Here is a 25027-nt window from a genome sequence, read left to right as displayed (position 1 = left end):
GAGCCTACCGTCCTTGTGCCCACATTTGTCTGAAGATGGCTTTCCTGGATCCCTGTTTTTTTCTGACTTTACTCTTTCCCCCCCTCAGGTTTAGATGCTATTGAGTAATAAGAAAAGGTCCAAACATTATTCATTTGAAGTCTCAGAATAAAGCTGCATGTGACTTATTATTGTAAGACAAATGGGAAAGGCTTGCTTTTTATTCCCACAAAGGGATAACAGAGGGAAAGGATTTACATTTTGGGAAAGGGTAAAATAAAGAACTTTAGACTACAAGGGAGACTGAGGAATTCTCATCTCTGCAGAGGTTTTGAAATACCATGAGGAAGGATACATGTTTGGTGGTTTATGGTTGATCTGAGCAAGGAGTCCCCCTGGGGGCCCACCTTCTCCATGAAGGCACATTTCCTGTGATGTAAGGCTCCTGGTCCCTGCCTTTGTGGCCATTTCTGCTGAAGTCCCCCTGGGGCCTTGAGGGGGCCTTTCAGAACCACAACCTTGGCTCTGAAGTCCTTGTTTCTAGGGCCTGAGTTATCCTCTTTAGCACAAAGTTGACCAGTAACTGCAACAGGAATAGGTACTCAGCCCAGTCTATAAAAGACATAAAAATTACTTTCCTGAAGATACGTAAATTTGTCAGGGTACAAATTTGATAAAGCCAGCATCACCAGTCTAGGAAATATCTCATAATCTTGCTAGACCGGGAACTCCCAGAGGGCCAGGCGCCATGTTCTCCCTCATTATTCCTTATGGGGCCTAGCAAGAAGCTTCTCAACAAAATGCTTATTGATGGAAAAAGCCTAATTTCTCAACTCAGTCATCAGACTCTGCCTCCAGAAGTCCTCTGTTTGGCTCCTGGAGAACTTTCCCTTTCCGAGTGCCACCCTCCATCCCCACCAGCCTCACCCTCGGTCAGTTTTCTGGGCGTGGGCCCTGGATCTCCAGCTGTCATTTCAAAGTCAGGTGGACCCACACCGGGGACAGCTGTTGTTGACCAAATTCTCAGCCCCACAACCTTTGCCCCCAGGTGTAACTTCTGTGAGTATGTGCCTAAGTGGCAGATCTAATCGGTGACTTCAAGATAAGGAGATTATCTAGGCAGTCCAACCCAATCACAAGTCTTTTAAAAACTGAGTTTTCTTTGGCTCATAACAGAAAAGTCTGAGAGATTCTATACCTGACAGGGATTCAACAAGAGAAGGTTCTTCTTGACTTTCAGGTAAAGGGGGCCACGGGGCAAGGACCTGAGAACAGCCTCTAGAAGCTGGGGGCAGAACATGTGGGGAGAACAGGAATCTCAGTCCTACAACCACAAGCAACTGAATTCTGCCAACAACCTGGAAGAAGCTGAAGCAGATTCCTCCCTGAGCAACACGTGACTGCAGCCTGTGAAACCCTCCATGGAGAGCCCAGTTGAGCCTGCCTAGACTTTTGACCTCTAAAACTGTCAGGTGATAAATGGGTGTTGTTTTAAGCTGCAAAGTTCGTAGTAATTTGTTACATAGCAATAGGAAATGAACACAGCAGCCCTCTGGGAATGTCTGTGGCAATACTTTACTTGCCTCCCAACTCAAGTTCAATCAGCTCTCTACTTGGGAGGTTAAAAAAGGGCATTAGTAGACCAAAAATAAACAACAGCTATGGTTATTATTATTATTATTGTTGTCCTTGTTCAACAACCCATTCAACCAGCTGTTGCCTTCTCTCCTCTATTTGCAGTGTCCTCCTCAATCACACACATCTGTCACAGTTCCTTTCTGCCCTTGTCTATCAGGGCCTGCAGTTTATGGTAAACGCCTCTATACTTGAGCTAGATCCTTTACGCTCCCAGGACCCCACCCAGCATCAACATAAGCAATCAGAAACATAAATATAGACCCTGCAGAGCATCTACACACAAATCTGAGCAATCAGTAGGTATACCTTTAAGAATTAGATAACATTTCTTGCATAAAATAAATTTGAACAGAAACGAGCCAAATTAAGACCCTTTGACATATAACCACCGTTGCTCGGACCTGAGCATTTGGGACTGAGACTGCCACAATCCTAGAAGCTTTGACGGAGACCCGAGGTCAGTATCTGAGATGGTAGCCCCCTGCGTAAGGTCTGGGGCCTTTCCCAGGCTCCAAGGTGCTCAGCAGAACTGTGCTCTAGAACCCAGCTATTTTGACACCTCATTCTTCCTTTCAGAAATTCCACTTTCCTTGTGTTTAAATCAAAAGACTCCTTCAAAGATAGCTGCTCTTACTTCTAAGAGACAAGGGGAATGATTTTCAAATGCCCTGCGTGACTGCCCCTTTTTCCTTAAGCAAGTGTGTTCAGCCCTCTTTTCAGGGCTAGGTTTATTTTGCTTTGCACTCTAAGTCGTCGTTTGTATGTGCGCCCCCCACCCCCCGCAGCCCCATCAGCTCCTTGGGAGCAGGGGTCCTGCCTGCACCATTCATCTTTGCATCTCTCTAGAGCCTGCCGTGCGTGTTTTAGGACCCTAATCTGAGCTTTGAGTTGAATTTACAGTTGAGATTTCTTTTCCTGTCAGGTTTCAGGTAGGGGTTGAAGATCCCTTGATCCAGGGAAACAGAGGTCAAGGAACAGCTGCAGCTCAACCCAGTCCTGGGGTCCCCCAGGCAGGGGATGGTCCCACAACCCCTGGAGGTTGAGAAAAAGGGGGAAGGGATGGGGATGAAAGCTCCAGATGGAGAGGGGGAAGAGCCAACCTCGCTTCCCACCCCTGAGCCAGCAGCGAGCAGGGTTGCTTCTTCTCTAACTTGATCTTTTCCCTGCCTTGGCCCAGGCTGAGCACATTCCCTGTAGAGCAAAAGTGGAACAATGCAGTTGCTGTTTCAAAGCAGAAAAAAAAGGATGGTGGTGGGAAAATGTGAGGAAAGCATTTTACTTGATTTATTTTTTTTAATGTATATTGTGGGAAAAGTAGTCAAGAAGATAAAATATGCAGTAAATTCTGAACCATGAAGAAAAAATATTTTCTATTGTCCTTTAGAATCTTTTCTACTATATCTAATCATTTATTCAATCACTCGGCAAACCGCAAACACCCTGCCTGGGGCATGCGTCGCTTGGCTCAGCTTGTCTGTGTGCCGGTCTCTAGATCAGAGAGTCTCCAGAGCAGGGACCTTCCGCAGTCCACCCTCACACCCCCAGTGCCAGTACGGTGCCTGGAGGACGGCAACTGCTCTGGGCATGGTGGTTGGCCAGCCACGGAGACTAACAAGGATCGATGGAAGTAGAGTGGTAAGGGCAGAGCTTTGGGGCCAGGGGGCCAAGTGCTTCGAGGGGTGATGGGCAGTGACCAATGTCACAGAAAGGCCAAGCTGCTTCATCCTGAAAAACGGCCAAGGATTTGGAAATTAGGAGGCCACTGGTCACCTACCACCCAGCTTGTAACCACCAAAAATGTCTCTAGAAATCGCCAAATGTCCCCAGGGGCAGAGGGGTGGGGAGCAAAACTGTCCCTAGTTGGGAAGCACTGCCCTGTATGTACTGACCTAGAAAGATCTCCGAGACAGATGTCTGAGTATTTAAAACATGTTGCAACTAAGTACTTTTTATATCATTCTGTTTATGTAAAGAAAAATATTTTATATGCACACAACTGCACAAATGCATAGTTCACATCTAAGTGCATGTACAGTGGTCTGGAAGGATGGCACGGTTACCGTGGCATTTCTGTGGAGGGCACTGGGGCTGGGAGTTGCAGTGAGTTTTGTCTTTATTTGTACGGTTGGTGTTTTTAAAAAATTAAAATGAAAATGTGCTTGGTGTGGAGAAAGCACATGTAAATTCTCCTTGACCAAGTTTAGAGATGAGGAAAGGCAGCCAGATCGAGGCAGAATTAAAGGAAGGAATTTTTAGGATGTGGGAAAGCCGAGCTACATTCAGTGGTGACAATTCTGGATGAAGCATGATGAGGAGAGGGGTGAATAATTTCTAGAATGCTTCCACTTATTAGCTCAAGATTGCCATAATGCCTCGCCAGCCATGACTTTCCCACTACAGTTAAGTATGCATAAAATGATAGAATTTCTGTTTTTCCACGGCATGTTTCTTTAATTTGTATTTCTTGGGAGTGGGTACGGCTTTCTGTGTTAACCGCCGATGTGGAAGCCGCCACTCTCCGGGGTTGGAGAGACCTGAGAATGGAAGCCGACTCGCCTCGCGTTAGGTCTGGCATGGCTGGGTGTACTGCAGGAGTGTATTTGTTTTTCATTAATTTGTTTGTCATTTTCGCCCATGATCTATGGAACATTTATTTCCCCTGAAGCAAAAGAATCTGAAATGTCAGAGGTTTCTCTTGGTTCTGCTGGGATAATGAATTGTTGAGAAAAAGAAATTTTTCTTATATGCTGTTTGATTGTGGAAGGAGACATTTTGTGACCTTTTTCTATTTTACAGTGATAATGAATTTCCTGACAAATGTGGAAACTTTGGGCTTCTTTATTAAAATAATAAGGTTTGAGGAATAACTTTGACCTGGACCTTTGTAGAATTAATCAAATACAGATTTTGGAAAAATTGATGAGTTTGGTCTTTACGGAGACACTCTCATTTATTCCCGTCGAGGAGGCAGTGCACAGACCTACGCCACGTAAAAACATCAAACAATTAACGACAGGCCCGGTCCCTGAACAGAGCTGTAGACGCATGTGGTGGGAGGGGCACAGGCTCAGGGACTTCCAACCTGATCACATACTGCTTTGCTTCCTTTCTGGTTTCTGTTCTATTTTTTAATGTAAAAATAATACAAACTGGCCTATCCTGAACAGAATAAAAAAGATAATAAGAAGCACCTACACTCTCACTCTTCAAAGCTAATGGGACATCATAACATATTGGTTTATTCTTTTTTATCCTATTTTGATGCTTATATTTTCTATATGATTGAGATGATACTGAATATAAAATTTTATATTGCAGTTTTACCCACTTAAATATCACATGTAATGTTTTGTTTCCAATCTTTAAATACGTGAAAGAAACCTGCACTGAGTCCTCTTACAACATCCACACAAAGGCACCATTTCATGGGGAAAGAGAAGTAATAAGTTTTCTTCTTTGCAATATAATAGGAATATAAAATATTACCATTTCCCCTTTGAATACGGTAAGTGACTAGATCTATTTTTCAGATTCTCTGAATTTATAGATATGTTTACACCTTTATTTTTTTGTAATAAAATTAGAAAGGTTTTATTTATTTATTTTTAGAGAGAAGGGAAGGGAGGGAGAAAGAGAGGGAGAGAAACATCAGTGTGTGGCTGCCTCTCATGTGCCCCCCTGGGGACCTGGCCTGCAACCCAGGCATGTGCCCTGACTGGGAATTGAACCAGCGGACCCTTTGGTTCGCAGGCTGGTGCTCAATCCACTGAGCCACACTAGCCAGGGCTACACCGTTAGTTTTTCACAGCTGAGAAAACCTTCCTGAGTCCACGATACAAGGCGAGCTCACCCTATGACTCTGGGGGAGGATGCTCTGTGTCCCTCAAAGACAATGACTGACCAACAGGTCTACTGCTACTGCTTTGACCAGCCAAGTGGATGCATGAAAGTCAAATCCACCACCAGATAAATTCTCAGCCATTTCCAGAGCCATGAACATGGGGAATTTTCTTCCTTTCCACATAGAAGTAGCACCGTTAGTCGCCAAGTCCCTCTATCCTCTCTGGGGGATTGCTGGAGTTCTTCTATACCCATTCCCAATACTTTGCAAAGATTCAAAAAAGTACTTGAGAGGAGTCAGAACCCACAACCCAACAAGGTGTCAAAAAATTTGGGTAGAAGTTCTACCTCATTTTTGACTTGGGAACCACTTCCTGGGCGGTAGATGTTCTTCACTGCTATTTGGGGAGTTTGGGCTTTCTTTCTGACTACTGACAGGATGAAAACATCAGGAACAAAAGGGACAAGGAGCCAAGCTTCTGAGATGAGCTCTAAAACCGTCATGCCTTGCTGGCTTGAATATATTTTGAATTGTTTTCTTCAAATGCCAGATCACTTTAAGATCAGAAAACAATTTGGCATTTGGAAAATGAGAAAGATAATGTAAATTGTTATCCAACTAGCCTAAGTAGGAACTCTGGGCGGCAGGTATTATAAATGCATGAAACAGTTCTGAAATTTAAGATCTCGCATCTGTCTTTAATTGCATATCTCATAAAAATATTTAATTAGTCTCAAATCAAATATCCATACAGATATTTTAAATTATAAATCTTGAACTTCAAATTGGGTGAAAGACCATTTGAGACTGGGCTGGCTACTCAAAGTGTGTTCAGAGAACCAGGAGCATCGGTACTACTTGGGAGCTTGCTAGAAACACTAGATTCAGGCCCCACCCCAATGTGCTGAATTAGTCATCTATATGCTTGTTCAAGTCTGAGAAGCACTGGGTTAGAGTAGGGGTAACACACCACACCTTTAACATGCAAATGTTTTTTACGTGGTGGTCACAGGTGAGTTCCTAGGTGATACAGGAAAATTGTTAGTTCTGTCCACAGACTGCTTTCATCTTCCTCACTAACAGCCTCTTTCTAGTATTATCTTTTCATCACCACCTTACTGATTGAGGGCCAGCATCTGCCCCTGACTGCTGACACTGACTATAGCGCAGGCGACTGTCTGTGATGTTCTGAAGGGAGAAAATCATGCCAAGACCGTTCATTCCTCTTGATCTGGGGCCAGGTTAAGGTAGAGAAAAGAAGGTGGTAACTTTAAAGAATGCGTGTTTTTCTCTCAATTGCTTACCTCTGCTTCTAGAAATAAAGCAGCCTCTGGATAATATAAGTTTTCAGGAGTGCTCAAAAGCATGCTTAAGGTCAGAAATGTGTTTGGCTTAGCAGTTAGGGGAATTTAAACTTAAACCTAGTATTTTTTTTTAATTCAACTTAATCACCAAAACTTGATAAAGTGCCATCAAGTTATCTAAAAGAAAGCAGATACTGCACGATGGAAGAGTTGATGTCATCCTTGGAGCTGCCAAACCATTAACAATTTGGAGAGTGATTTTTAAAAGGGAAAATATAAAATTATGAAAAACATGCCATTCGGAGACTCGCTTACATGCTCTTCCAAGTGTCTGGTGATTTATGTACATCTCCTCTTTCCATCCTTCTCTAATTTGGTTTCCACTGTCAATATTTTCTTTTTAAAAGAATGTATATTCATTTGAGCACAATGCTGGATAAATGCTTCAGAAAAATTGACCTCATATAAATTTGAACATACGGTACAATTAGAACAAGGGAAAGGTTTAGATTTTTTTCAGTCTCTAACTTTAAAATTTTTGAACATTAGTTAACAGTTAGAAATTAGGTATTATGTTCTACCTTGTCCAAGAAATAATCAAAATCTAACCCTCAACTTTCTAAATGAAATACATATATTATAAATAATTCTTGTATCTCTGGCAAAAGATTCTAAGAGTGGCTGGTACTTGAGCTGAGTTTCTCTCCTTCCTCTTTTATTATTTTCTCTTTAGGGAAAGGAGCTAAAAGTCAGATATGCCCCCAAATTATTTGCTGGAAGGAATTTTTACAAAAGATATGGCTCTGAAATGAATTTTTGTATGTAGTCAAAATAATCATGACTTCCTGTTTAAGTCATATAAGTGATGTTAGTGCCAGACTCCAGTAAATTTAAATCTCTTAAACTTGCCATCAATTATGCGAAATCTGAGTTTTCTGTCTTTTTTAATAAACAAATATTAGCTATTATAATTCAAGCACCTCTGACATCTAATTACTTTTTAAACAACTTGTTAAAGTCTTTCTCTGTTTAAATTTTTATTTAAATGAAGAAGGACATTTATTCGGCAACTGCTTTTTGTTGTGCCACTGTTCTAGAGGCTGGGGTAGAGTAACAAATACAAGAGACAAAAAGTCTGTCCTCATGGAGCTTATATTGCCGTGGGAGAGGACAATGATACAAATGAATATTTAAAATATAATTATGCCAGACGGTGACTTGCACTGTAAAGAAAGTAATGCAGGTACGGGGAAGGGGGCCGTGATGGCACCTAGAACACAGCGCACTGTCAACATTAGCTTCTTTGTTTCTCTCCACGTGATCTCTCTCAACTCCCTTATTTAATCCTGTCTGTACCCTAAGTGGAAACATTTAGGAAAGAGGGCAACTAGCACAGGTACCTAACACCACTCACATTTTAAAGGGAAGTGCTCAAGCTGACTGAGAGCCCCTTTCCTGAGAAAAATAGTATGGTATCCAGGAGATAAGCAAGAAATATGCTTGCAGACTTTTACGAACATTCCTAATTTGGAAATTAGGTCAGGTCACAGGAGCGAAAGAAAGCCTCCATGCGAGAAACTCTTTCATTACTGTGGGTCAAGAGTATCGGGAGTCGCCTACGCCAGAAAGCCTGAGAGACCCTCCAGCACACTAGACAGAAATATTGTTTTCAGGGTGTCCACTCTAATACGGGGGGTACAGCAGTGCCAGGAAAGGAACTGGGCACAGAAACCTGCATACCTGGAACAGAGTCTGGGCTCAGGAGAGGACACCATAAAACTGGCCCCATGTCAATGACTCCATCAAACACAAAGAGACTACCTAGAGGCTATTTTCCTTTATTTGTACAGCTCACTGCACCGGACCACTCCTCCTCATCCACAGGCTATTGTGTCACAGAACTCATTCTATACGTCTCCTATAAGCTAGACCTCCTGCTTTTATATTTGAGATTATTCTAACAGCCTGCAGAGATGAGACCCAAAGATAATCCATCTTTTGCAAAAATCAACTAATTTACACTCAGTAACAAAATAATACCAGCATGGGACATAACAAAATATACAGAAACATGAAAATGTTTCAAAACTTAAAAGGAGATGAGTGCATAAATGTAGAGGTAGAGTAATTGCATACCTGAGAACTATTTACTAAAGAAAAAGAATAAACTGTCAGCAGCAACTTTGTGTACTTATTTAATACAATCAAGTGAAATATTAACTGTGAAAGAAGAAGCAAAAACAGGATAAAATTGATAATTTTTGTTCATAAAAAGAGCTGGAAAGCCTAGAGAAAGGTAGTGAAAGAGATTTGCCATACTACACTCCGAAATGCCAACAGAAGCATGAAGGAGAAGCGGAACGAGCTCTGTAAAATAAAATAGAATCAGCAACCTGGAACTCACCCCAGAACGCAGGGGGAAAGGGCAAAGAAATAAAAATAAGAAGTGAAAGGACATGGACAGGGTGGGGCAAAAGTAGGTTTACAGTTGTGGGGACAGGAAACACAGTTTATTCTTATATTATTATTTATTAATTATTGTATGGATTGTATTGCTTTGTACCAGGAAGAACTGATGAAACAAATTCAAAATACACTGGAGATATATATATATTTAACTATCAGTACCAAAGACTGAACACTATAATTACTATTTTTTAACTACCAGTACCAAAGACCGAACGCTATAATTATCCGGGCAGGAGGAGAAAAACTGGATAGCTCGAAAGCAAGGATGGCAGGCTGTACTGAGATTGCTGTACCAATACATGCGATGACCACAAGCAATGTCTACAGAACTTTGAAGGAAAAAGTCATTATTTACTCAATAAAGTGATCTTACGTGCATAAGTAACAGAAAGACATATAGTATTCTCAAATATGCAAGGCCTCCAAAAGTATATCACTCATGAAATTTCCATGGTAATTCAAAGATGTACCCAAACCAACACGAAAAAACAAAATCAAAAGAAAATTTCTATCTCAAGATAAAATTAGTTACAATAAAAAAGTAAGCACTGAAATCTGTAAGTAATTTATATAAAATTAAATCTGTTCCTTATTCCTGTGCCATGGAATTGCTTTGCAAGTAACTGACTATAGGCAAGTCTTTGTCTCATGCCCAACTTTTTGCGAACTAAGACTAAGGCAGTGAACAATACTGAGTAATTCATACGTGATGCTGAAAATAATAACTAAATATTACCAATAGCACATATTTAACTGAATGCACAACAGAGAGGATTGATGGCTGCCAGGAGGTGGGGGGCAGGAGAAGTGGGAGATGGTGGTCAAAAGGAACCCGCTTCCGATCACAAGATGAAGAGTTCTGGGGGCCGGGAGTGAATAGATAACAATATGTAGCGTACACTTGACAGTTACTAGAAGAGTAATCATAAATGTCATATTTTACAGGAGGTCATTAGAGAAGGTTTTATCAAAGAAATATACAGCTTTCGTGAATAGAAAGACGATATTGTTAAAAATGACAACACTATTCAAACTGATCTATAGATTCAATGCAATTTCAACTGAAATCTAAACTTTTTTTCAAGATGCTGGGCATTACAATATTGACTTTGCTGTTTTAAAACTATAAACCTACTTTACATTATTTTTATTATACCTAACAGATTTTTTAAAGAGCCAAATTTAAAGATTAAACCTTTGTAGGAGAAGAAGAAAATACAAGTGAGTACTTGAACTCAGATTCTAAGAATTTTTTTTAAAGATTTTATTTATTTCTAGAGAGAGGGGAAGGGAGGGAGAAAAAGAGGGAGAGAAACATCAATGTGTGATTGCCTCTTGTGCGCCCCCTACCAGGGACCTAGCCTGCAACCCAGGCATGTGCCCTGACTGGGAATTGAACCAGTGACCCTTTGGTCCACAGTCTGGCACTCAATCCACTGAGCCACACCACTCAGGGCAAAATAAAGAATGTTTAAAAAATTTTAAACACAGTGGAAGAATTCTATAAAATAAAAAATTTAAATTAAAAAATTTAAAAGATCCCATAAAATAACATTTTAAAAATTTGTTACAAAAATGAATATTTTCCAGATAAAAAGTTCTTATGAATTGATAAGAAAACTCTGTTTTCTTAACATGAGAAAAATACAAACTGGTAATTGTGACTCCAAATATTCCATAAACATGAAAAATAAGCCTAGCCTGAGCAGTATGATTAAAGAAATAAAATTAAAACATATTATTTTATTTACAAAACTGACACTTGTTTTAAAAAGTGCTAATATACCCTTTAGCCAAGATTCCCAGAAATAAGCACTCCCATGTTGTAATGGTAGATCTAGCAACTCACACAGTATTTCAGAGAAGCAACTGGGCCACATATATCAAAGGAGCTTCAAAATATTTATGCCCTTTGACCAAGGTATTTTGTTTTAGACATTATCCTCTCATAATAATGGATGGTCATTGCAGCTTTATTTATATTAATGAAAAACTGAAATATCCTAAGAAATGCAAACATAGAGCAATGGCCAAGTATTTCTACAGGCTAGAATGGCAGATACAGGTCCGAGACTACCATGACATGCAGCCGTTAATAACATTGTTACACACAAATTCTAAAGATAAAAAATTTCTATACTTAATTATGCTAAAAATTAGGTGATGAAATAATATATCGTATGATCTGAATTCTGTAAGAATCAGTGTAAATAAGTATGTGTGTTAGTGAGTGGAGAGAGAAAATAGAAAAAGTACACCAAAATATTAACAATGCTTCCTGGGGAGAGTGGGCAGGATAGTGGGATTACAGTGATTCCTGCTTTGTCTCTGAGCTTTTCTGCATTTTTCAAAATTTTACACCCTCCCCGCTCAATGTATTACTTGTATGTATAAAAAAAAACAAACAGGAAACTTCTCTTTGCATGCAAGATCAAATCTAATCTCCTCAGTCTGGCATACAATCTAATTTATCTTTCCCATCCTCTCTTTCCCTGTCTTCCCTTTGACCCTGGGACGGGCTTACACACAACCTTTCCCTCACACTCTTCTCTGTCTCCACAGGGATGGCCGTTCCCATCCCAGGACTCCATTCCCGTTTCAGAGCAGGGCTCCCTTCCCTTCATACGCTGGCCCATGTGGGTTGCCCTCCTTCACTCCCACGCCAGCTCTCTATCAGACTCTATGGAAATGATCGGGTGAACTTGTAATGTCTCCACCACTGTTGCCTTGAGCTGTTATTTGGTTTTCTTTTAACGTTTTGTATGTTTTTGTTTTTCTCTCCAACTAGGTTATAAACTACTCTTTGTATTTTTCATAAAGTTTAGTGAAACAGTCAGGTGTCTGTAGAAGACAGAATAAAGGCCCCCAAAGATGCTCTTGTCCTAACCCCCAGAACCCGTAAATATAAGTTACATGCAGAGGGGAATTAAGGTTAATTAGTTGTCCTTGACAGGCGGAGATAATCCTGGATTATCCAGGTGGGCCTAATACATATAATCACACGAGGCCCTGGACGTGGAAGAGGTTGGAAGAGGAGAAGTCAGTCATGCAGGCAGTTGCTATGAGGACTCAACCCTCCACCGCCAGCTTTGAATGGAGGAAGGAGGCCACGGGCAGAGCGAGGTGGGCGGCTTGCTGTGGCGGGAAAAGGCAAGGGAATGGATTTTCCTCCAGCGCCTGCCCTGCTGACACTCTGGGTTTTTGTCCTGTGAGACCCATGCCAGTCTTTTAGCCTACAGGATTGTATGATCAATTTGTGATGCTTTCAGTCATTAAGCTTATTGTAATCTGTACCAGCATTCAGAGAAAATTAAGAAAGTGTTAAATATTATTTTCTTTCATTCACAAGAAATCAAGAAAAGATAAAACCAAAGTTGTTGAACTAACAGACAAACTTAAAATTATACTTTTTGAGGAACTCTATCTTACCACCCCCAAATGCCTCTCATTATTTATTTCTCCTTAGTGCTTATATGGAGTGGGGCAAAAGTAGGTTTACAGTTGTGAGTATGTAAAACACAGTTTATTCTTGTATTCTTATTTATTCATTGTGTATTATTTTCCATATGAACAACTGTAAACCTTTTTCTGCCCCACCCTATATATTCAATTTATATTGCTTATCATTTCTTGCTATTTTATTTTATAACTGTTACTTTAACTGTGTATTTTATAACTGTGTTAATATCATTTCCTGGGCATGTATTTTTTCCCTCTGATTAAAAAGATCCTTAAGAAGCAAGGGACATGTATCCAGTCCCTACATTTGCTGCCAGAGGTAACAGACTTCAGTCTATAAATGCCTGTTACCAACATCGTACCTAATGGGTTACCGCGGGTGGACCATATGCTCCGCTTTCTACACATACTTCTCAGAAGTGTTTTTAAAAGTTGTATCTCAGCCTTATTTACATAAGTACCCCATTGCCCCTTAAAAATCTGACCAGATTAGTAAATATTTAGAAAGTGAAATTACTATATTTTAATTTCATTGGATATGTCCCATAAAATTTAGTGAGGTTTTATGTTTTTCCAGAATTTTATGGGTTACTCTTTCAAGAAAGCTGTACACATTTATCTTTACAGACTGAAAGATTCGGAAGCTGAGGCAGGAAGATGTCTGGTCTAGACCGAGAGAAAGAGGGAGTCTGGGCAGACCTGGGCGTGAAGTGGGCTCCTGTAGGGTAAGTGGAGGCAGTCTGGCTTCCTCACTCCAGTGTCTGAGTAACTGAGGGAAGCAGCGTTCCCATAGCCTTGGAGGGGCCTGATAACCAGAGTTCTCATAGCCTTGAGACTGGGTCTGATAAACTGTTCCCATAACATGAAGTGGGCACGTGTGCGCAGAATTATGTTATGTTATGTGATGTTCTGGGAGTTTTCCGGCTTTGTTCCCCTCTAGTACTTAAACAGGTAGGGACTCCCTGCTGAGGGCGATGATGGTGATGGGACAGACACACAAGGGGACAGGTGCCATGATGGGTGACACACTGGGGAGCAAGGGCCATGACACGTGCCATGCAGAGATACGCAGATAGACACGCAGCTTGCAGCATGTGTGGCTCGCCCACCTGTAAATAAAGGCACGCCAGACATCCCAGGTGCCTCATGAATATTATTCTGTTTGCACGAATACCATGGACCTGCCCAGCCTTGAAGGGTCGCAACACAGCTCCCCTGTGGGGAGAGGGGGCACAGCTGCTGGGTCTGAATGGAACTATGTGGAGGGTGGTCTGTGTGGAGCGTCAAAATCAGCACAGACCTTTTAACCAACTAGAATTACCAGGCTACTCCCGGAAGCTATGGCTAAAATTCTAGGCTCTACTGGAATTAAACAATAGTAAGCAAACAAATAAGTGGTCCATTGGAAACAGAAGAACATGGCATCACTGTGACCCTGGGCGGGGTGGGGGAGCTGATGTGTAAACGGGGTTCTGGGCAAGGAACCACGTGGCTCTGTGCAGAAGAGAACTCCGGAGGCAGCTGGCCCTGGCCGGGCGCCCTCCTCGCACAAGCAGGGCCAGCCCAAACCCTTCCCATCAGCTTCTGCTATCTGGCCCTGGGAAGCCTTAAAAAGTTGCTTGCCCTCATTTCTCCGATCATAAAGTTGGGGCAGTGGGATCTGTCATTTCTGTATAGGCTAGGCCTGTGGCGAGAATTAATTAGTGTTTTTAAAGTGCTGTGGGTTTGGCTTGGTTTATTTATTTTCCCAGGATGAAAGCCAGTACACCAGCACCAAGTGTTAACAGTGAAGGTTTGATGTATGTTACTTGAGATGCATTCTGTGAAGTGGGTGGATGGGCTATGGGGCTTGAGGGACTGCCTTCGGCATCAGAAAAGCCACATTTCCAAACACACTGTAGTGCTCCCCAAAGTGAAGGAGGCAGAATAGGAGCCTTTGAAAATTAAAAAGGAGCAGAGTTATCTGTGTTCAGGCTCGGTGATTGAGGGCTGGCACCAACCCACACCAAGGAGAGCCTGGTGAGCTGCTAAAGACAAGTATCGGCAGCTAGAGATGTCACACAGTTCTGCTCACTTTGTGACAAGCTGTATAACGTGCTCCTTTGTTTGACGAAGAGAAAGAACTGTAACGCAGGCAGGCAGGGTTTCAGGGCTGCCGGCTGAGGAGAAATGCTGTCATCTATGTGCTTCTCTGACCCGGGACGGGTGGACACAGGGAGCAGGAACTACAGGACAGTCCCAACTCCCACTCACTGAGAACCCAGCAGCATCACAATAGTCCAGGCTCAGAACCCTCCGTGCTGGGGGGGAAGTCACATGTTCTCACTACTAAAACTTAACACTGCAGAAATACAGAAACTAACAAAGTGTAGACACCCCCCTTCCCATCCCAACGTCCAGAACGCAATTGCTGTTAACTGTTGTTCGGACATACTTACGGAAGATAGCTACAGCTGCCCTCACTTTATGGGGGATGACACAGAGAAATCAGCGTATCCACAGGCTCGCAGGAAAGAAGTCCAAGCTGGGGTTCAGACCCAGTCTTTCTGAAACCCCAGAATTCGGCACGTTCCACCAAGCGACACTGCCCTCTCCCACCCCTTGCTCCCTCGTTGCACCACCAACCTCAAGTGTAATGACTACAAGGCACCGACAGGCTTCCACAGCTGGCTTTACAAACAGAAACTGCTAAGTCATGGGGACAGAACATACAGCATAAGAACCAGAGTCAATGACACCACGATAACTACGTGTGGTGACAGACGGTTGCTAGACTTATTGCGGTGATCACTTCAGAAAGGATGCAAATGCTGAGTCAGTATGTTGCACACCTAAAACTAATATAATACTGTATCTCAATTAAAAATAATTTTGTCCAAAAAGCTTTGGAGGGAAAAAAAAACCCAAACAGAAGCTGCTATTATCTAGATTATGTGAAACTGCAAGGTCAGTGTCACTACCAGACCGGTTTGTCCAGCTCGTTTAAGTGTACAGGGTTCGGTCACCGTGCCATTATTTGAGTGACACGGCTGTAACTAAGACCTGGGTGCCTTTTCCCACCAAACCAGTTTAGAAGAGAAAGCAGAGAGACCACTGGCAAGAGAAAGATGTGACTTACGCGTGAGGCCGAAACCTGGAGAGCCCAAGTTCCAGCTCCACTACTTACTAGCTGTCTGTGACCGATGCCTCAGTTTCCCCTTTTGGATTATGAGGAGGATGGATGAACTGAATGCAGGGTGCCTTCTGCCCTCTGGTACCTCATGCAGTGAGGAGCAATCACATCATTGAGAGCTGGTGTGCCTCATGCATCTCCCCTAACTTCTTTTATTCTGTTCAATATCTCACTTCATGCTGAGAGGTAGGAAGTTGCCTCTGTAGTTGCTACTTCTCAGATATGCCCAGAAAAAATTTAAGTGCTTTGAAAATAATGTATGATGTTATTACTCTTGCTAGATTTATTCTAATTTAACCAGCAGATGGTAACCTACTAAAATGACTGATTTATTAGCATGCATTCTTTCAGTATGTATAAAATCTCTGATATATAAGGCAGCGGGAGAGCTGTGCAGATGAAATCTTGCCCTCCTTGGCGCGTATGGCTCTGGGTGGGGACGACACACGAGTATACATAATTGCAGTATGAGGCAGCAAGAGCTCTGTGTCCTAGGATGCTCCAGAGAAACTCAAAGGACTCGAGTTTGGAGGGATCAAGGAGAACTTCATGGAGAAGTAGGGATGTGAACTGGGTCCTAAACAAGGATCAGAAAAGCAAAAGAGGATGTTGGTGACTGAAGGAGGGCATTGCAAAGGTGCCGAGGGGCTGTTTCAGCTGAATGACGGAGGTTGCAGGAGGCAGGCTAAGGAGTCTGCACGCAGCTGTCGGCAGTCAGAAACCACACGCTGCCGGCAGGGCAGTGAGCAGCTGTGTCGGGGCCCTCTTCCAGGCCAGGTTCTACCAAAACTTAAACCCTGACTGGTCCCTAGTACCTACAACAGTTGCTGGCATATTGTGGGCAGACAGCATCTACTGAATAAATTATCTTGGAAAAGGCAACCTAATGTCAGGAAATGGGTTTGAATGTTTCTCTAAAGAGGAAACAGGGAGCAGCTCCAAGCATGCAAACCTGGATGACTCTTGGATCTTGAGTATAGATTTGGCAATTTTACTGCAGAAAATGAGCATGTGAGAGAGGAGAGGGAGGGACGAGTGTTCCTTCACCCTGTAATCATGAGCAGAAATAACATCTCATTATAACCTTTAAAGAGAGGAGGCCCTTTCAATGAAATAGTAACAAAGCTGGACAGAATCACTTTGAAGACTTGGCCTTTGGTGGTACGGAAAACACTAACATCTGTCAGTGCCCTTCATCTGTAATCAAGCCCTATCAGCAGAACGAGGGCTTTAAACGTGTGCACGTGTCAGGTATATGTGTGCATGTTACACAGCCAGAGACACATGAGAATGCCGACGGTGCACAGAATGACACATCTGACCGCCAAGGTGAGCTGTGGGTGTAGAAGGAGTGGGGTCATTCCCTCAGAGCAGCCCAGATCAAGCCTGGAGCCTGTAGGTTGATGTAATGCTTTTGAAATAATTCGTCCTCCTGGTCTGAGGCATGCTAGCTAGAACCCAGGACGGCACGGCGTGTGGAGCTGTAGCGCTTCAGAACCGTGTGGAGCTACACGCACACCTGCAGGATCTGGGCCTCACTCGGGATGGCAGGTGCTCCCCACTGCTTTGGCTGTTTCCAGGCTTCCCCAAAGATCAGCTTCCATGGCACCATCCCATTCCCTCGGGCCCTCTCTCAGGTTTCCTTCACGGCCCACTCTGTCCTGCTGGAGAAAGGCACCGAGTCTAGGTCTGCCTGCTAGAAAGAAATATTTTAAAGACATGGGGGAGTAAACAATCCTTAGGATCTAGTCAGAGGAAGGAGGAAAGTGAGAAAAGCACTATCTGGACAGAGCCCAAAACACGTCTGTCCAAGGTTATGTCCGAACACAGCCTCTGAAGATGAGTAAACAGCGTTCTCACAGCACATAGGAAAGCACTGCAGCCCACATGTGTGACACTGGCCATGGGGGCCAGGGCCGGGGTGATGACAGTGGGGCCAGATTAGGGGCTCTGAGAGGGCCAGTGCCCAATGAAACCATGAGAGAGAACGTGCCAGGGAGGCAGGGTCCCCGAGAGAACAGCAGCAAGAGGCGGTGCCCTGGACTCACAGGGGAAGTCAGGATGGGCTGAACCCAGAGGCAGGGGGTTTGTGAACATACTCATCTCTCAAGGAGGTCTGGGGAACCCAATTATGGCCGACATCACGTGGGGTTCATTTTGTTCATGGTTTTTAGTTTGTCTATGTGACCGTTAACATGGGTGAACAATGCACTGTGGATACAGTAGACATCAGTCACTAAAACGGTATTCCCAAAGATCAACACATTCTACAAAAAGTGGAATTTTAATGTCCCCTAAATGCCATCAAACCACATTCTTTTCTTTGTAGTGGACACAGACATTCTATTGCTTTTACCGGTGAGGAAAAGGAGAGCAGATGGTATACCAGCCACAACCTATGAAGGGTGGGTGGCCACGTAACGCTGTAAGGAGAGCCTCTGGGGGTGCCCTGTACTCGTAGAATAAAAGGGAGGGGCTGTGGCTGCTGAACCCCAGAGGCAAGCCCGTGAGGGGCCCTGGAACTACTCAGAAGGCAGGGCTTCCCTAGGGAACAGGTAGTGTCTAGTCCTATGAGTCACGACAGGAGGAGGCACGCAGCCACCGTACCCAACAAGACCGACCGAAAAAGAGCCAGCAGATGGCAAACTTGATTGATGCCATGATGTTTTAGAACAGGGACTGGAAAGGTGGGCAGGATACAGTAATAACAAAATGATACAATATTTCAAATCACTGTAGCACTTTCAGTGTTTCTAACATTTTCACTTGTATTCACCAATTACGACCGTGCTTTTGGCTGCCTCACTGCTTATTAACGAGGGCACCCTTCCCAGCAGGGGGAGAAGGAGAGGAACTGAGGAAGCAGCTTTGCTCATTTAAGGTCCTATTTATATAGCGATCCTAGAATGGTAAAGCTGGAAGGGAATGTAGACATATTTAATCAGTCTTCGCAGATGAGGAAACTGAGGAAGTGGCTTTCGGGAAGGTGTAGGTGGGGCACTACTCTGTCTGCTGTAGGTAAGTACACCTACTCTGGGAAGTGGTGGTGTTAGAAAGCAGAGAAGTGTTTCTGTGATAACAGTGCCTCAATTGCCAATCCTTAATTTATACCCTAGACTGGCTGCTCTCTAATTTTATTCCACAGAAGCCTCTAGAACATATTTAAAAAACAGATTCTATGAATAGGATTTGCAGACTTGACTGTTCTATAAATACATCTATTCCTATAGATGTATTCCTGGATTAAATTTTTCCCTATGAGTTAATTGCATAGAAAAGGAAATGGGCTTGTACCATCATCCAAAAAAGGAGCAGCTCCCCCCCACCCCATCCCCAGCCCCAAATAACACTCCTTTCTCCAACTGCTGCACAGTGGATTGAAATGAATATGAAAACCGGGAGGGAAGGTCCACAGTGTTGCCCATGCATGACTAAGAGGTGGCATTCAGTGGCCTGCAGGCACGGACAGTACCGAATGCTGCCCTGCTTTTGTGCACAGATAGTGAGTGTAGTTCTATGTCAATGTCAGGAACTGACACTGTCCCTCACTACACACAGAAGTCAGAGCAAGAGTCCCAAGCCGGCAGGGAAGACTAGAGTGGGCTGCAAGGGGTGGGGGAAGGTGGGCAGAAGGCAAGATACCCTCCTTGAATCTGTGACAGCAGTAAAGGGTCTTCGTCCATCATTTCATGTGCAGGAAACTGACTCCGAACAAAGTGAAGGGACTCGCTCAAGACCTCACAGTGTATGGGTGGCTGGGCGGCAAAGCGGAGCTGACTCTGTATGGACTTCCATGTCTTCACGAACTTCGCGCGAGCTAGGGACACCGCAGGGAAGACGGCGAAGATCACAGCGAGCAGTGCTGTGGCCAGGTGACCCTGGAAAAGAGCTCAAAAGCTCCCGTTTCTGGTGCCAAGACAAAACATATCTTAGTGAGTGAAGGGGGCTTAAGGCTTTTCATTTAAAGATGGGATTTAATGGGTAAGAACAGTTTACAGTCATTATAATGTGGGCAGCATATTCGGCACAATGCTGGATCTTACTCTGGGTTTATTCAGTGCATTAAATTACTCAGAAGTTTTCCAAACCACTCCTGCCTTCCCCCTGTTCCCTCTGGGAACCCTGAGAGATTCCGACACGACTGGCGCTCGGTGAAGAGTCACTGCTCTGGGCACCCAGTCAGAGTGGGATGCGCCGTATCCCTCAGGTGTGCTGAGGCAGGGAAGAATCCAGCAACCACGGATGCTGTAGCCTCACAGTAACTGTCACGGGCTGTGACCTCTTATGCAGTTCACCAAATCATTTCCTAGCACCTTCTGGAATAATCCTTCTAGACCATTAGAAACACACAGGTAATTAAAATTCTTCTATTAGCCACATTACAAAGGAAAAAGAAACAGGTAAAATTCACATTAATAATACATTGAACTCAACATATCCAAAGTATGCCATTTCAGCAAGCAGTAAATATGTGTTATGAAATATTTTACCTTTTCATACTAAGCCTTCAAATCTGATGTGTATTTTGTATTTACAGCACATTTCAACCCACGATTAGCCACATTTCAGGTGTTCAATAGCCACATACGGCTAGTGGCTGCCACACTGGACACATAACCTCCTTGCCTCTCTCGTTCACACAAGTAAACAGCAACAGAAATTCCTCCATAATGTAGCCATCCCTACCTGTCTCAAGGCCTTTTCCTTTCCAAGTCTAATGCTTCCACTCTGGTCTTTATTCCATCCCATCTCTCTGCCACTCAGTCATCCAGTAATCGTTACCGAGTGCCTACTAGGCGCAGGCCTTTGTGTTAACTTATGAGCATGAAAGATAAATATGACATAGACCCTGACCTCCAGGAGCTCTCAGCTTAGAGGGCCATGAAGGCACACGGGGGAATTTGATGAAGGCTCTGCGGAGACACCTAGGAGGGATGCAGAAAGGAAGGAATGACCGCTTCTTCTGGGGCTCCTGGAAAACATTCATGGGGCTGAGATGGGACATTTGGGTGGGGTTCAAGGGGCGAGGAAAAATTGTGGAGGGGCAGGGAAAGATGTTTCAGACAAAGGGGAATGCATAATCAAGACATAAGGATGATGATCTGCGTGCCTGGAAACGGGAAGTGTCTAGTAGGGCGGGATGATGGCAAGGGGCCTGGAGAGTGGCCGGCGAGGTGAGCAGGGCAGCAACTGCCCGGTGAGACATTCAGAATTACTGAGGGGTCATTCTCTGAGCGAAGAAACCTTGGGGTGGGTTTTAGCACAGACTGGAGAGGACAAAGCAACAAGGAGAGCCTGAGCAAAGGGGCGGCACTATGATTAGAAGGGAGGGGATGCGAGCACAAGTGAAGGAAGGAAATGTAAGAGCACTGTTTTCTGAAGACAGTGTTGAGATGGGGCATTATGATGGAACCAGGGCAGAGGGCGTAATAGGTCATGCTTTCCAGGCTCAACCCCGAAGGCCCCGAGATGCTCTTATACAGGACTACCACTACCTGTTGGGATCTGACGCATTCAAAGGCCTCTTTCCCTGAAGAGTTAATAGAGCTACCTATGGGCTCATTTAGGCAGTAGGCAGATCATGCTAAGATACTTCCACAATTGCTCAGTAAGCCCGGCCCATGAGACGCAGCAAGTGCCGGGCAGCACCTGGCCATGATGGTGATATGATGGCTTATTTGACCTTGGTTTTCTGGAAGAAGGCTGGAGCTCTCAGGTAAGAACAGGGTACCGACAACATGGCATTTACAGTGAAAAGGAGCCTCTGAGGTCGATGGGTTCTCCTTTCACAGACGGGAAAGCTGAGGCATGGAGAGGGAGAAGGCTTACAGGTCATACAGTTAGTAAGTCGCAGAGCTAAGGAGAGAATTCAGCCTCTGCGGCACCAATGCCACAGTGAGACTGGGACATCAGGTGCCATGGAGAACTGCTTACCTTTACAGAAAACTCAAATGGAAAAGAGAAAGCAAGGCCAGAGACACACGCGGTAATAAAACTGTATTTGTGAGCCACGCATATGTAGCTTAGCGGCCGTGAACGAGGTACTCACACGGAGAAATGTCCACAAAGTCGGGGTCGATGTTGTGCAGCAGCTCCGTTCTGGGGGATGGGCTTCCTTCACTAGAAAAGAATTTTTTAGACAACATTAATTTCCTCTCTCAAACAGGAATGGGTGATTTTAATACTTCCTACTACTCTTACACTTGTAGGAAACAACAAACTTGCCAGTTAACAACTTTGTCATGAATTCAGAGATCCCCAAACTCTTTGGTTGGTGCATCTATCTTGAAGTAGTCATCGTTTATAATACAACAATGATTGAACATTTACACGAGAGCTTTTTAAACGTGACCCTTTGCAACAGACAATGTGGCTGCCTTTAAACAGCAGTGAAGTGAGAACTCAAGTCACCCCGTGTAGACTGCATACCGAGCCCTCACAGTGAGATGAAGAACGCGCATCTGCCAAGCTGGCAGCGTCGGTATCACAGAGGCAACACGCCTTTGCATATAAGCCTCTGTGAGAAAAACTACTGTCTTCCCTATCTGGACAGCAACATGCATAGAACTCATTTAATACGAATACATGCGAAATATATGTACCTCTTTAACATTAAAAAAAAGGGTACATGCAAATACAATCACAACCTATACGAGTGCTGGAAAAAACTTGGTCACTTAGCCCCATCCCCTGATGTTATAGATGAGGAAGGCACATGGTAAGTTACTGGCCAAATAAGGGGTTGCGTGACTTCCAAAATGGTGCTCTGAAAAAACTGGGAGCAGAGTCACCATCAGATGTATGTGGGGTGTGCATGAAATACCCAGGTCATTTTGCTAGTAAATGCCCAGCGTTATGGAAGGTGTTAGACACATTCTCAGTCATTGGGAGAGAACAGTAGACAACTTGACAATACAATGGAACGTAGTCAAGAACTGTTAGAACTCTATGGGGTTAGCCCCGTTTGGTGTGGCCCAGTGGATTGAGTGCCAGCCTGCCAACCAAAGGGTCACTGGTTCAATTCCCAGTCAGGGCACATGCCTGGGTTGCAGGCCAGGTCCCCAGTAGGGGGCACATGAGAGGCAACCACACATTGATGTTTCTCTCCCTCTCTCTCTTCTTTCCCCTCTCTCTAAAAATAAATAAATAAAATCCTTAAAAACAAACAAACAGAAAAACCCTGGGATTTATACTTGCCTAAATAACCAGTTAAGGTTCCTGCTGTAACCAAAAGGCTATGTTTTCAGGTGGCTCGATATAGCCACACACCAAACTCACAGCTGGTTGTCTACAGCAGAGGTTTGGGATTCTAAGGACCATAACATTTTTTAAAAATCTGAATTGTGATTGGCAACATTGTATTTGCCATGTAAGGAAATGTTAAAACAAAATTAAATTAATTAAAAACAAAAAACTTCAACTACTACCATCATTTTTTTTTCTTCTGGATGCAAGTCCCTTATCGGATACACAATTTGTTAATATTTTCTTTAATTCTATGGGTTGTGTCTTTGCTTTCCTGATAGTATCATTTGCAGAACAAAAGTTTTAGCATATGATACAATTTCTTCCTCAAAGGTACGTGTACCAAAGTGGGTTGGATTTAAAAAAATTTGTTTTTGTATATTTATAACACAGTTTTTAGCATATCAGCTGTGTGATCACCGCAATCTTACAGAATAAGTTCTGGCCTCATCAAACCCATAAAATGTTTATGGGACTGATTATTGCTATATTATAACATATGTTAGCTTCTGTCTTCTATATGTTTCTACTGGTACTTATATACAATACTACAAATATTGTGGTATTTCATTATTCTTTTGTTCATTATTCCAGAGCCTCATTTCCAGACAACTAAAGTACTAGAGAGTGGACAATGCCAATGGCTTCCATAGTTTCTGGTCTTACTTCTGACCGATTCTGAAGGCCTCACTTTTACAAATGCTGAATAGCACTGACAGCATAGCCTTTCAGAGTTTGCATCTCAACGCCACAAATTACTGTCTATATAAACCTGAGCCTTGTTTTTCTCACTAGCAGAATGTAAATCAAAGTACAGACTTTACAGGATTGCTATGAGAATTAAATGAGGCGACATATGTAAAACACTTAGCACAGTCTGGGATATCTTAAGTGCTGAGTAAGCTGCTCACTTAAAAACAACTTTCATTGCAAAATGTGGATTCTGAGTCTGCAGACATGAAAAAATTATACAAGACTAGAGTCTGAGATGCAGATACAAGCATAATATGTAGATACAATGGACATTAATATCCCTATCCATTCTCCTTGCTGGCAAGATTTCTCCTTATGAAATACATTGATGTAGCTGTAACTTTAAATTTCTAAGACATGTTATGATACACGTGAGAGTCTCTTTCTGGAAAAGTATGAGTGTCGAATATAGCTAGGTCACACATCACACAGTCTACTCAGTATGAGCTGCATATGAAAAAGACATACTGCAATCTGTTACCTAGGAATTTCCTTGGTTTTCAGTTAGGCACAGGGCACGGTTTAGCCGTAGAGGCAGCACTACCTTCACGAGGCTGTTGATTCCATTTGTGAAAGGTAAATCTCTGAAAAATGACTGGTGATGCTTATAGTAAGTGATTTTTCAATAATCACCCAAGTCCTTTGTTTTTGGGTGAACCAAGGTAAGGGGTGTTTTTATTACGGCAACTGTTTGTGCTCCAGGTTGGTAGAAACTAAGGAGAGCTCTCTAATTAGCTCCTATCTTTTCAAAGATCTTTGCTGCACAGTGCTCACCTCCGGCCCAGCATACATTACTGGCTAAGGCAGTCAGTTCACGGTGACCACTTAATTACAGAGCCCAACCTCTACACCAGTGACACGGGCATGTTTCACGCATGTCCATTACAATCAAACTGGAGTTATTGGGGCGGGGGGGGGGGTTGGCTAGGCTAGTTAGAATAACAGTGGCGAGCATTTACAGAGCATTTATGATATACCATGTACCATTTTCAATGCTTTACACGTATTATCTCATTTAATTCTTGACACCATGATATAAACACAGCCTTGGCAGACTGCACTTAATGAGTTACGAGATCACGTGGTTAAGCAGGCGATAGAATTGGGTCTACAACTCAGGCAGATGCCCCACTCCTGACCCCTACGCTAGATTGTCTCCTTAGTGAA

The 25027-nt window shown here is 43.3% G+C and overlaps 1 protein-coding gene across 1 annotated transcript in view; it reads right to left on the bottom strand.

Annotated features, from left to right (window-relative positions):
• ARSB (arylsulfatase B) overlaps positions 1 to 25027 on the bottom strand; it is a 135032-nt gene that overhangs the window by 31262 nt on the left and 78743 nt on the right. Inside the window, exon 6 of the mRNA XM_053912307.2 lies at positions 21912 to 21982. Coding sequence (XP_053768282.1) covers positions 21912 to 21982 — 71 coding nt within the window. The remainder of the gene's footprint in view (positions 1 to 21911; positions 21983 to 25027) is intronic.

Source organism: Desmodus rotundus, chromosome 1 (genome assembly GCF_022682495.2).
Source record: "Desmodus rotundus isolate HL8 chromosome 1, HLdesRot8A.1, whole genome shotgun sequence".
NCBI lineage: Eukaryota > Metazoa > Chordata > Mammalia > Chiroptera > Phyllostomidae > Desmodus > Desmodus rotundus.
Note: the sequence above shows the minus strand (reverse complement) of the source record. Positions and strands in the feature narration are given on the sequence as shown.